A 14672-nucleotide genomic window follows, 5' to 3' on the forward strand; every position below is an offset into this window, starting at 1 on the left:
ACTGCTGAAATAAGAAGGATTTGGACTGTATAGACTTGATTCCACTTTAATGCTTTTATTCCACACCAGCCTCTTTCTCTCTCATCTAAATTATGCATCTTAAAAGATATTTGTCATCGATATAAAAGTTAGCAAATAAAGGTCAGAAAATTACATAAACATGAAGAGAATGAGAAGTGTGCAGATGACCAGACGGAGAAATGGGGATGTAGATAAAAATATTCAAGGAAAAAGAGAAGAAAGAGAAAAGAGGTGAAAGAAAACAAAGAGGTGTACAAAGAAGGGAAAATAGAGAAACTGGCTGGATGCACATTAAACTGGTGCGAGTCCGCCAGCACTGATCAAACAGCAGGATGCGCACACACACTTAGAACAAGCACACACACCCTCCCACACTACCATCCACCCTCATCCTTTCATCCTTGGCTCAACTCCTGTCCTCTTTATACATTTTTGCCAAACCTGTGGTTGGTGGTTGCCGGGGCATTCATAATGAAAAACAAAAGAGAGAGGGAGGGAAGGAAGGGACAGAGAGAAAGAAATGAGAGAAGAAAGAGAGAGCTGGCTGTAGTGCAGAGTGTTGCGGGAGGTGTGGGGGGACTTTGGTGGGGGTAGTGCACCACAGGGTTAATAAGCTGAGACAAAGGGGGAGTTTGGAGATGAGCTTTGCTGTTCTGGAACATCAACACACCGATTTAAAGCCTCCTGCAGTAATCTGAATGACACAGACGGACATCTACCCCACCCGCCCCGCCCACTTGTCGCTAAGCAGCATGGGAGAGATGAGAGTGAGGGAAGAAGGTGGGCGAGTGTGGCCGTGTTCCTGCTGTGGACCAAAAAAAGGAAAAAAAAAAAAAAAAACAGAAAGATGCACTGTTTTGGCGTTGCAGGGTGTACATTAACAGACAACTGCCTCCTCATTAGTCACAGTCGGCAGCATGAGTTTGGGAATGGGCGGTGAAGTTACTCGAATCGTTTCCCATTCTATTATTGATTTTGCTTATCAATAAAATTATGAATCAGCTGCTTTTAGATGCACAGCTGATTGTGCTTTGAATCAAGGAAAGCCTCTGTTACAAACTGGGCGTGTGGACAAAACATGTGCATCTGCATCACACAGCACAACTCTGACCAAAAGACACAATGGTGTTGCATTGTGGGAAGTGTAGGATCCAGGCTAAAAATTAGGATATCCTAAGCTATGCTGCTTCACTTTTGAGCATTCTTTTTTAAATGTCACTTACAAGTCCCAAAAATCTAAGTAAGAAGTATCATACATATAGTGCCTTAGTCACACCTACAAACATGGACAGATGGATAACAAACATAAACTTATCTTTTTCTCCCTTTCTTTGTGGGATTACAGAACAATTTTAATAGAACAACAGTGAAAAGAAACCACGCTGTGGAACTCTGGAGAGGGTCGTTGTTGGGGATGTAATAACTGCTCATCCCATAAAAACCTTCTCCAAATAAACCCAACACCATCTCCTAAATATGGATGACTGCGTCTACATGCTGTCATTATGGTAACATCTAATATCTCCCAGCATCCTCATTGCAATAACAGCACTCCGACTCCGCCAACGCCACGGACACACATTTTACTATAATTGAGGCGGAGTTTTGACGACTACTCCGGAGGCTGGTCACTTCCAAGGGCTATTGTTTTTATAATGAACTCAACTTGGCTCTCGCTCTCAATAATGTTACCTGAAGATGGGGAGAGCTGGCCAGAATGTACAGTGTTAGAGAGAGAGACAGACAGAAAGTATAATGGAAGAAGCAGGGAGGAGGAGGAGGTAGAGAACATTATTCAGGAGTAAGGACAAAGTGGTCCAGAGGAAGCGATGGAGACAGGGAGAATACATTACTCAACAGAGAGGGAGGAAAGTTATTGTGAGAGTCGGGGCATGAAACTGGAGAACAAGAGAGTACATTAAGTACATTATTATGCTCCTACGGGCAATGTGTCTGCTAATACTCTTACCGCTGGTCTGCAATGGGCACACACAGAGGAAATTAACTTTATACTTTGGCACTTCAAAAGTTCCCTGCAGGTGCCAAGAGAGAACTTCACAGCAAAATTATCTCTGCCTCTGCAAAAGTTTCTGACAACAAGAAAGCGTGAAGCACAGTTTGCTTACAGGAGTGCCACTTAAGACGAAATGTTATTTAAGCTGATGTTGCCTCTTCAAAATACCTTCTGTGTGTTCTTTTTTTTTCATTGCTTCATTGCATCGTTTTTCTGTACCAGGTCGTACTCGTCTGAACCAGTAACTGCAGCTGAAATTTTGTGAATATTTATCCAACAACAACGACTCAACTTCCTGTTTGAAATAATCCCACACAAAGGACACATACACTTGTTATGGCTGTTACTTCAGGTTAGTTGTGATTTGTTGTTGGGTGCACTTAAGGGGAAGGCTATAGATTACCTCCTGTCTGATGGAATGAATTTATAAAATATACCAACACTGCTTCTATTAGGCCAGTAAGAGATTTAGTTTCAGTAAAACTTTGTTAATTATTTAGACCAACACTTACAGTTATCATCCTAGATGTGAGTGGGCCTGAAGTTCTCAATGTTCTCCCCTCTAAACCAAAGAGCATTTATTTGCAAAATGATTATTTTCTTTCCTACACAAAAATCTATTATTAGAGGCTGCCAGAGGCAGTGATGGGTGTAAATGACTATGTTTCAGGCAATCCTAATCCCCTCTATGAAACTAATTTAAATTCATTAATTTGCTGATTACAACTGCACACCTGCATCACTTTTCCCAACAAAGTTAAATACTGCAAACAAAAAAGAACACGTTCGATGAGCAGCTGAGATGAAGAGAGGCTTTGCAGAGCTTGTTATGACAAACTTGGCAAACTCCAGAAATTGCACTTGGTCTAATTAACAACACTCCTACAGCATAACAAGAGTAAAATTAAATCATCAGTTCAGTTCAAGTTTCTCAAGGCTTTAACTGCAGCAAGAGTCATCTAAGAGTTAAATATAGGTTCAAGTATGAAACACTGACAGTAAACATGAGTTACTTCAGACTTCCATTTCCACAGGTCTGAACTGATGACATTGATTTTCTGCTATAAATAGGCACAGGGCGACTCAATCCATCCATGAATAAACCAGAGCTCTCCTGCTCTGCCTTCCTGCCCACACACACGCATGCACGCGCGCGCGCACGCACACTAGCCTACTGAGTCATACTGAGTGTAGGTGGACAGTCCCATCCCCACAGGTACATGCAGATCTCTTTTTGAAAAGTAACGAGGGAAGGTTTTACAGGGTGGGATTAAAATATTTCACTTCTGTGCTTCACATGCATTAAAATGTGCATTTGTTTTTGTTTTTTTATTTTTTTGTATTTCATCAAAACATTAAACTGAATACAAGGGATTTTATTGAGGGAAACAAAAAGACTGAACACACAAATGAGAGATCCTCTGTTTAAAGGACAGCAACATCTAAAAACCTGAAACCCCCTCAGAGTTGAGCACTAAACCTGTAGGAAACACTGGGATGTGTTTGGTGGAGCCATACAGTGTTATTCATACACCTGTAAATTTAAAATTGAACATTGTCTGTCTTTCTGTCTTGTCTGTTTACTTTTCTCTCCGGGAAGACTTAAGATGTGTCCATATCCACTTTTTCACCACTGATTATTTTGCACACTACACAACTTTTGTTTTGTGATTTTAAAGTGTGTTAAAACCTGGTAACTATTACACAATAATATTTGAGGTCTTTAGTGCAAGCAAAAATGTCTATAAAAAATATATACTAATATCTAAATGACTGGTATGGGTATATTTTTCTTACTGTCAACAAATCTAATGATAAAACCAAAACCAACCAGTATTTCAACAGCTGACCACTGTAGTTCTCAGCAAATGTTTCAGTAACAGGAGGAACACGTGCATTTGTTGGGGACTATTTTCAGATGCGGATGAATCTACATTTGGTGTTTTAGTGAGTATTTGGGACAGCAGACTGGTCCATGAGGGCCTGAGTCAAAATAAACTACAGTGTGGCATTCGTGATGTGTGTTTGGCTTTGCGGTGATGTGGGTGATCGTGGTGTTGTCTGACCTTCTTGTGTGCACTGAAGATCCTCCGTAAGGTGTCTGGGTTCTTCTCAGCTGCTTTGCCCGGAGGCAGCCTCCTTGGAGCCCCGGCCACCACCCTGAGGCCCTCCTCTGAGAAGTCCAGGACATCTACAGACAAAACACAGTTACCATCAGAGAGACTTTAAAACCAAAACATTGAAATGACAGTGACTGTCTTTATTAAACTGTGCTGTGTTGTCAGGGTTTTCAGTGCATCTCCTGGGGCCTCAGTGAGACCAGATAAACACCACACTCTGACACTGAGGATGAGCTCAGATGAAACAAAGGAGGAGACAGGGCTTGTTAGTGGTGTTAGGGCATCATGTCCTCTGTGTGTGGGGGAGGATGGGTTCATGGTGTATGCTGGTATGGGGGCAGAAACAAGGTACTGCATGTTAGTGCTGGTGTGGGGGCTTTGTGTACACATAAACATTACAGAAAGAAAATGACCTCGGGTCTTATCTGACCACAGAAATGCAGAGTAGTCATACTAGTAGTTCTGTTACACAGAACTCTGGACCCTGCCAGACATGGGCTGAGCGTGTAAATGGCTTGTCTTTCAAAATCAACTATTCAATTTCGATCTGTAATCACCTGCTGCTGGCTGAGAGGAGGCACATTACAGTGCAGCCTAATCAATGATGACAACTTGTCGCTGCCACCCAAAAATGAAGTGAACTGCATAGAAAATAAAATTCTGATTATATGAGTGACAGATTCAAAGAACAGCTGAAGCCTTCTTCCACACCTTACACCTCTTTAGTCCACTATAGGTAGGGGGTGAAGCTGTGCTCTAACCTTCTCGTATCCTGCTCTCCTGCCTCTCAGAGTTCTTCTTGTTCTCCTTTGGTGCCGGTCTTTCACGACTCTCCAGCCTCTCGAAAGGATCCGGCGGGTCGTAGTCTGGTGTTTCTTCTATGGTAACCACTGGGGTTGCCTTGGTCACAGAAGCTTTCTTGGCCCTCCTCCTCGCTTTAGAGCCACCGTCGTCATCGTCAGGACTGTCACTGTCACCGCTCATGTCGTCGAAGCCGAAGTATTTAATTTTGTAACTAGATCTGCTGCCTGTGTTGTCAGCACTGTTCTCCTCCTGATGGGTATCTGTGTCTTCGAAACCAAACAGCTCCAGCTTACTGTCCTTCTTTGACTTGGTCTGGGTCTGCTTGAACCTGTGGAGAGGACACAAAAAGACACTGTTTACATCCTGGAGTCAGGAAAAAGGCAAAGTCAGACTTTGTCTATGAATTTAAAAAAAATATTAAAATTACTTCAGTGGTCAGTAAACTTTGTCCAACATAGGTGACATGAAAGAGCAATTTTAATTAACACTTTCAAAAGACTCTCTCCTGTTAAGGAAACTCATCTATTAATTTCAACCCAAATTGTGTTTCAGAGGAAAATCCTGTGACGGATGTGTGTTGTTAAGCTTAACAGCCAGATATCCTGTAGTGCATAGAGGGGTGAATGCTGAATTGACAACCAAATTAAACACTATTTCTACCTGGAACCTAATGCTGAGATAAAAATATTTTTAAAAAAAACAAAAAAACAAAAAAAAAACAACCCAAAATGCTTTAAAATAAATATGTGTCTGTGCACCAACCATTGTCTGTACATTAAACCCTTTCATTCAATTTGCATGACTCATTTTTCCCTTTCCACCCAGTTTCTCAGTGAAACCATTCAGAAAATAGTTGGACAAAATTTTTGAAATCAGACAGGAAGCAACATTAAATCTCTTTTGAAATCTTGAAATTGCCAGTTACCCTCTTTTATTACCCCTTCAGTAGCTTTAACGGTGTTAAAACACCATGTGACACTATAATATAATGTATTTTCCAGCTCTAATTGAAGCTACATAATGTTTCCACTGAGCAAAATAATCAAACTCAAGTCTCCATGCTTTTATGGCCACACAATTCAAAATGGAAATATTCCAGATGTTTTTTGCATAATTGTCGATGCAGTTCCACAAAATTCAGCCAGACATATTTGGCATCTTTGGAAACTCTGAACCTCCAGCAGAAGTTGGAGATGTTTGGTTTATGGGTTTATGAACTGACTAAACAAATTAAAATCATTACAAATAACAGAAAAGTTATTCAACAGTGGAGAAAACAGTCTGCTGGGTACATTTAGCAGCACATTTTGTAATGTTGCAGCCTTATGAAAATTGTTTAAATTCATTTTTCCCCTCATCAGTCTATACTCAATATCCCATAATAACAAAGCCAAAACAGAATGTATTTATTTATTTTTACAAATTTATTAAAATTGAAAAACCTAAGTATTCATAACCTTTGCTACACTTTAAATTTAGCTCAGTTGCCTCCAATTTCTCTGGATCAGCTTTGAGATGTTTCTACACCTTGATAAATTTCTGCTGCACTGAAGGTTTCAATGAGCACAGTGGCCTCCTTCATTCTTAAACGGAAGAGGTTCGGAGCAACCAGGACTCTTTCTACAGATGGCCATGCAGCCAAACTGAGAAACTGGGGTGTAAGACCTTGGTAAGAGATGTGACCAAGAACCCAAAGGTCAGTCTGGCTGAGCAGCACTCCAACAATCTGGGCTTTATAGCACAGTGGCCAGTCAGAAACATCTCCTCAGTGAAAGTTTGCAGAAAAAGCACCTACAGGACTCTCTGACAGAGAAATAAGATTGTTTGGTCTGATGAAGCCAAGATTGATTGGATGAACTGTTTGGCCTCAATTCTAAGAGGAAACCAGGCACCACTCATCACCTGCTTGATAACATCACAACAGAGAAGCAGCAGCACAGTGGTGGTAGCATCAGGCTGTGTGTTTGTCAGGGACAAGGAGACAGGTCAGGGTTGGGGGGAAGCTGAACCGATCAAAGTACAGAGATATGCTTATTGAAAAAATGCAGAAAATCCCCAAGTCCACCTTCATAAAACTTGTTGCCAAGAATATGCAAGGCTGCAATCGCCGCCAAAGGTGTTTCAACTAAGTACTGGGAAAAGGGTCTGAATACTTATGTGAATACATATATAAACACCAAATACAATTTTTACTTTTTAATAAATTTGCAAAGATGATAACTTCTCTTCTTTTCTCATTATGGGGCATTGAGTGTAAACGCTTGATTGCCGTATGATTTTAGCATATGGCTGCAAAATCACAAAATCTTAAAAACGTGACACGGTTTCAATACTTTGATCCTCCACTTTCATCACGTACAACATTGAGTATTTATTAAGACTGTTTAGGAGTTTTTCTTTTACCTTTATTTGAGTTGTGCTGCCATCTGATGGATGTCAAAGACATTCAACTGTGCAGAGCTGTGTTTTTCAGTTATTCTACTACATTTAACCAAAAACACCCAAAGAATTTCAGAAAAGGTGCAGTTCTACTATTTCCTGTTGTCCTACCTCGTGTTTTGTTGTTCCGTCTTCTTCCGCTGCCATCCCGCTTCTCCAAGCTCTGTCGTACTGCCAGACGCGGCACTACTGCTACCACTAGATGGTGCTGCATCACTGCTAAACTCCTCCACCACTCGGTCCTGGATGGTGACGTTACACATTGACATGGAAGAGGGGTGCAGCACTGTGTAGTCCCTCGTCCTGCCCCGCCCCCCTCCACTACCTGTTTTATTACTGCTATCAGAGGAGGATTTGGGAAGATCTGCGCCAAAAACAGTGCTGGTAAAACCACTGGAGTCCGGTGCTTTGCCAGAGCCTTGTTTGTTAGGCCTCCTGTATGTCCGACAGTTAGAGTTTCTAAGTGTTGAGGAGGAGGATGTCTGGGAGTAGTTTGACGTCTTGACAAGGAAGTCCGAGTCGCCCCCTAGGTCCTCACTCTCGCTGGGGCTCTGGAGCCTTGGAGGAGAGGGGGGCTTCTCATACCGCGTCTGTCCCAGATCACAGCTGCCTGTGGTGACACCTGCTGAGGTCCAGGAGAGTGTGGGGGCGGGGTTACGAGGTTCCTGGCTGGGTGAGGGTGGACGGATACCCATGATGGCATCCCAGGAGTCGTAGCTGGACTCTGCCTTGGACCCTGTCTTCAGCGTGGTTGTCTGCGCCAGGGGCTTCTTGTCGCTCTCAGAAGCATTTTGGTACCATGAGTAGCTGTGCTGGTTCTCCAGTAATGATAAGGAACTCTGCTGGGACTTTCCTGTGGAAAAGGAAACAGAGTCAGAATTAACAACTACCAGAAACTGATGGTATCAAGTGTTTTTATTAAAGGTCCCATATCGTGTTTTATCTGAAGTGTTGATATTCATCAGAAAATATATTTTTGGAACCAAAAACCATCTCAGTGTAGTTTTACATATCCTCTCTCAGGTTTCTCTGGAGCTCTAGTAACAACAGGTCAGTCAGCCAATCAGAAGAGAGGATCTGAGCCTCTGCAACCAGTGATTACATTTATAATAAAGACATCTGTTGACAATTGTATAAATTAAGTGAACTGTTGGGTATAGGGGAGAAACCATCGGAAGTTTCCATAACCTGATGTGACAACTGCTTTCTTTGTTTTGTCGACCAACAGCCCAAAACTCAAAGACATTTAATAAATAATGACATAAAAATTGAGAAAAGCAGCAAATCCTCATATTTCAGACAGTATTTGATCAATCCACCAATCCAATGACTGATTCATTATTTCAGCACTAATGTCAACACTCAATGAATCTCCAATACCATATACTCTACACCTGACTTTTAAAACCATCCAGATAGTGATGCATCACAAACTACAAAACACTATCTGGTACATCTGTGAAACAACACTGAACCCACAATTTGGCTTATGGTTAAATTCATCTGCTGCTCAGCAGAAAGGTGGTGTAGATAATGACTGCACCATTTCAAAAAGCACCTTTACAACTAAAAATAGGTCACACACACACCTGGAACTTCTAACTGCTAAGTCATTTGCCAGTTGATGAATTTGTTCATGGAAATCAAAACGGTCTGGACCCACTTGCCAGATCAACGTGCGGACTCCAGTTATTAGCAGCGCCCGGTTGTTTCTGCCTTCACTGATTATGAAGAGGTAACAATACTGGACTCGTTACTGTCAGCAAACACAGGAAATTGCTTCACAGTATAACATCAAAGAATATCTTTATCTGCTCTGTAAACGAGCTGTGGTTTGTTTTTCAGGGGTTGAATTGCTGGAGCATAAGTGCAGCAAAACTAGAAAGTGGGCCATATCGCTTCCTCACTCTCATCTCACCTGATCTGACGAACGAAAAATAAAAACGTATAAAAAGAGAAAACATTTGGAGAACAGGTGAGGGTTAGGGTGAGGGCGCATACATACATAGAAAGGGGGGGATTGGGCTTAAAGCTGAATGTTCTGACCATAAACTGTAGCTAAACCGATAAAGTGTAATACTCAAGAACAGTAATGAACTAAAAAAGTACATACAAGACCCTAGAGGCCCTTGAACTGGTCTCAGTGTCCATCTTTTACTCAGTTTTATTATCCTGTCACAGGTTTTCAAAGTCCTGTTTGGCAAAGAATGGTCAGTTGTTGTACTGCATTTCAAGCTTTTAGCAGACTCTTAATGTCAGAGAGGATGGTAACAGCAGGAGGAATTACTCCAGTCTCCCTCCAGGACTCGCTGGCTGTGGTGGGAGTTTGTGATGATTTAGTTGTGGACCAATGACCTTCCACACTGGAACCTTCTCTTGAGAATTAGTCTAATCGTGAACACACTCCAAAACAGCCACAGACAGTGGGGCAGACATGCACAGATGACAAATTTACCCCATCAGAATGGATTCATACAAGTGACAATGATGAGTTGAAGCTATTTGTTAATCCAATCAGACCATATTCAAACAAGTCAAAAAATAAACCTTACATTATATGGCTTCATTTTTCCTTTGAAAGGGGAGATAAAAAACAGTCTGAGGGTAACACCTTGGAAACTGTTTTGCAACCCTTAGTGATCACACTGTTCAGTTCCTCCATGACAGGGTGTAATGTCTGAATCTGATAAACTGAACTGAAAACTGAGTGTTTCGCCACAGTTTGAATTCTTAAAATCAAACTCAGTTTTTCAACATTAAGCTGTCAGCTGCACCCTGCACATTTAAGATTACTAAGCAATTTAGATTTGTTTTTTCTGCATTAAAAACATGACGCTAGCAACACAGCAAGACTGGTCTGAAACTAAAAACAGCAGGAAACCATGCTGGCTGAGATATAATTAACTACAACTACTGGCTTCTGTTTATTTTGTATTACTTCATGTTTCTTTCACTCACAACACTCTGCACTGAGAAATGATAACTGCTTTTAAAGATGACAGTGTGGTGGTTTTGACGGCTGGCGTACGTAGAGCAAACAGATGATATCAGAGAGGGATCAGGCTTTTGCCAATCAATTGAAAATGACTGGATTGGCCTCAGTCCCAATCCTGTGGATTTGCTCAGGGCGTTCATTAATGCAGCACATGTATCAGGCTGATCAGTTTGATCAAATTAACTCAAAACTATTTTAGATTTTGAAATGCAAATTCAGATTTGCCAAAACAAAACTCCCCTTAATATAGCCTGACACAAGAGATGTCTACAGGCTGCAAGGATTCAGTGAACAATGACTGTAAAATAAACACACTGTTCTTAATTCTGCAGTTTGTGGACTTAAGCTCTGACAAACTCAGCTGCTGTCAAACAGGACACCTTCAACATATATAATCATAATATACACAGTAAATTAGCTTTTTTTCAGTTAAGTGGCATAAATGTTTCATTTGATTTTATTTTGTAGCTGAGCAAAATAAATACTGTCTCACAACCTTCTTCAATACAAATATCACTCAGTCAGCTCTACAGGCACATTAACTCAAGTGTTATTTGGTCAAGCATTCTGTCATATTTACTGAGTCAACATCACCAGTCTTAGTAAGCAGATAACAAGGCTGTTGATGGCAGCGTTTCAGCTGAACCTCGCTGTCGCACTGACTTCCCTTCAACATGGCATAACGTCCTAACACTGTGGAAACGTTACTCTGAGGCGAAGTGCTCACTGAGACGCAGCTTTTTGTTGGGAGTCAGTTGGAGTGGCTCGCGTCTATGGCAGGTGGCCAGCAGTGGCCATGGAAAGCTGAGGACAAGCCAAGCTGAAAGTGACAATACTGACAGTGACCAACTGTGAGAGGACCAACAATAAAAGCGATTTCTCCAATGCTGTTTGGTCAAAAACGAAATCACTGAAATGTAAAACTGAAGCCACTGACCAAAACCACTTCAGGAAACCACAAGCACTCACATAGAGACAAATGCAAAGTCCACAGCAGTATTTAGTTTTACAGAAGTCTCAGAGTTTTTACACTTTGTTATCTTAAGACCCAGAATTTGCTCTGCATCTGTGAGCCATCAGATTCCATCACAAGCTGGAACACTTCACCCCCTCATAGGATTTTTGTTTTGTGCCAAAAGTAATGTGTGTGGTTACCGTGCTCCTCAGGATGCTGCAGGCTGAACCATCATATCTGTTCATCTGTTTGTTTTCAATTCCATTAGAGTGTACATCAGGACTCATGGTGCATTATTCCTGGCCAGATACGTCTCTATTTTAACACGAAAAAATTCAGAGAAGCTAAACTTTCTACAGCTGATGGAAGCCGCCAGCCAGAGAGCACCACGGTTGACGCCTGTCTAGCCAGCAGCTTCAAGGAGACATTTTATGGTCGCCATTGTATCAAAGACATTCAAAAACAATCTGAGCAACATTTAAAATATCAAATTCCTGCCCATTCAGGGACAGGCCAAGTGAAAACACTGTATGGTTATTATTTCAGACAGGAGATCTGCGGTTATCTGTGATTCAAACAGCAATTAATAAGTTACTGTACTGAAATGTCAGCAGCTTCTGTAATGATTTTATTTAGTCAATTCAATATTTTTTTTCTATCAAGCTAAGATGTTTGAGTTTTTTTATTTTAATTTATTTATTTTTTTTTACTGTCAGTAAGATTAAGTAATTGCTACTTTGAATTCCAGCAACCTCTTATGGGCATCTATTATTATTTTACATTTTACAGACTAAACAATTATCTAAATTAATCAACAGATTAATCAATAATAAATACTTTAAGTACATATGCAATCCTAATACAAATCTACCCAAGCTTAAGGGTTTCAAACACAATGCATTACCTGTGTTAGCACTGCTGCTGTTGAAGAACCGAGCTGTGTCCTCCACCACCCTGGGTTGGTTCCTGTCACCGGGCAGCCATGATGAACCTCGGGCGGATGGAAAAGTGTGGGATACTCCCTGGAGGCTGGACCTGCTCCCTGTGTCCAAAGAAGCACCCGGCCTTTCTGCCTGGGGAGGCTCTGCTGAGGCCGGCTTGGCAGGTGACGACTTGCTGCCACTCCGAGATGACACTGGCTTGGATTCCTCATCACTGTCGAACCCGAACGGATCCTCCAAGCCGTCTCCACATGGACGGGGCCTCTTGTATACCTCCAGGACAGAGTCGTTCTTGGGAGCGCCGGCACGCTTAGAGCCCACCTTGGCCTTGTAGGTGGTGTCACCCCATTTGGTACTAAGGGTGCCTCTCTTGGTGGACAGAACCTCATCGAACTTGGACGTGCCCTCTCCTCCCTTGCGACTGTAGGTTTTACCAAATCTGGATGTCATTGTTGCATCTGGGTCATATTCTCTAAGACAAGAGGAAGAGAGAGTAGGAAGAAAGGCACATCATTTAAGAGTTGACAAGAACATATTTCATCATCATGGATGTGATTTTCGAGCTTAACCGTTTTCACGGCTTTTCGCAAGAACCACAGAATTAGTTTTTACTTAAGTGTAGAACCTGAACAGCAGTAACCAGTGTCAGCGATGTTCACTGATCAGATGATAAATATTCGCACATTCATGGACTTAAATATTAGTCAACAAAAGATCGGCCCATAACGTCTTTCTTCACTAGACACATGTAAAATCGGTTAATTAAAAAAAATATCAATTTCAGTGTAAATTACTTTCCAGTCCTGATGATACAGAACATGCGTAGCTAGGTGTGAACGTTACAAGCTAACAGCTTGAGTACTCCTCAGCCAGCTGGTTTGACAAAACAAGGCTAATATTAGCTTGGCAGCGAGCTAATGGTGCTAATGGACTGCTATCAGCACTGGCAGGATGCTAGCAGCACAATTAATGGAAAGAACAAAACGCACTGGTGGAGGTGAGACAATTCAGACACTATATCCATGTAATTACGTGGCGGGATACGATTTACGTAAAAAAAATACAACATATTTTTCTAAGTTACTATTAACGTTAGCTCGAGTTTTAGCCGTTAGCATTAGCAAAAAGCTCAACAGAGCAGACAGGAGCCTTTACTTCAGCAAGCTGCTAGCTTGAAGCTAACAGCTAACAATAACTACACACTCATATCGTGTCGTGCCACAACCAAACAATCCAAACGCAGACCAGCTTCCTCAGCTAAACGAACACTGACTGTTGTGCGTGTTTCTACTTACTTGGTGAGCTAAAGGGCCGATCCGCACAAAACACACTCCAGACCCGTGACGGCCGTTAAACTCGCACTGGACCGGGCCTGCTTCCCTGATCCGAGCTGCTCCTCACAGTATAAACACGGCCCAGCAGACGCCGTTAACGGGGTTGAAACACAGCGGAGAGAACCTCAAATCTAGGCCGCTCAGAAAATTTATGATTTATAACCTAATCTAAGGAAATCGACTCGTGTTTTCAAGCTAAATCGCACTCGATTGTCTCCTCCGGGTTGCGACGAAGGGTTCCATTGGAGTCCTCTATTGCGTCAAGTTAACTGGAGATAGCCGAACGCTGCCGGAACTGGGTAATAGATCCTTAAAAATAAAAGCATATATTAAACATATTGAAAAAACATTTTAGCTAAGCCTAGTTGACATGGAAGTATTTATATATAAGAACATTTGCAAAATGTGGATATAATACAGACCTTTTCATCCACACATTATTCAATGTGATGGTTAGACATTATTTTGCTGAATTTTGGTAATATATTTTTTTAATCATTTTATTTTTAAGATTCAAACCGGATATGTAATATGTAATTTTTGACCTTCACACTAGCAGCTTCATCAATCTTATCATTACAAATGCCGCATTCAGGTGCTCGCATTAAACTCGTAAAACGGTACATTGATGATGATAGGCACTAAATGCAGCACAAATCATCCCGCAGCTCCTAAAGAGAGGAAAATATACAAATAAAATAAAAATATCTTAAATTCAAAGAAAAGACTCTATTGAATTCTTGTAGAAAGTGTCTACAGAACATTCAATTTAAAAAAAATTACCATAAAGGAAAAAAACAAAAACAATCATATTATTATGAAAATACTGAGTAGATGGTACAATATTAAACAATATATCTGGCTAATATTTTTAAATTCTACAAATAAATTACAGTTATTACTAGGGAAATATTAAAAACATAATCTAATATTAATAATTAATTAGGCTTACACCACATTATTAACAAATCATAATTTAAGATGGTCTTGATCGACTCTCTGAATGTTACTGTCATGCAAACGCGTGGGCAGTTTCTCAGTATGAGTGA

General features: G+C 41.1%; 1 protein-coding gene across 1 annotated transcript in view; it reads right to left on the bottom strand.

Annotated features, from left to right (window-relative positions):
• The window catches only part of waplb (WAPL cohesin release factor b), a 27812-nt gene extending 13671 nt beyond the window's left edge, over positions 1 to 14141 (bottom strand). Inside the window, exons 1-5 of the mRNA XM_071462473.1 lie at positions 13585 to 14141; positions 12253 to 12761; positions 7510 to 8251; positions 4917 to 5287; positions 4102 to 4226 (exon numbers count right to left, since the gene is read on the bottom strand). Of these exons, the coding sequence (XP_071318574.1) occupies positions 4102 to 4226; positions 4917 to 5287; positions 7510 to 8251; positions 12253 to 12739 (1725 nt within the window). The 5' untranslated portion in view covers positions 12740 to 12761; positions 13585 to 14141. The remainder of the gene's footprint in view (positions 1 to 4101; positions 4227 to 4916; positions 5288 to 7509; positions 8252 to 12252; positions 12762 to 13584) is intronic.
• Between the last annotated feature and the right edge of the window lie 531 nt (positions 14142 to 14672).

Source organism: Trachinotus anak, unplaced genomic scaffold (genome assembly GCF_046630095.1).
Source record: "Trachinotus anak isolate AG129_WGS33_773 ecotype Australia unplaced genomic scaffold, CSIRO_AGI_Tana_v1 ptg000025l, whole genome shotgun sequence".
NCBI lineage: Eukaryota > Metazoa > Chordata > Actinopteri > Carangiformes > Carangidae > Trachinotus > Trachinotus anak.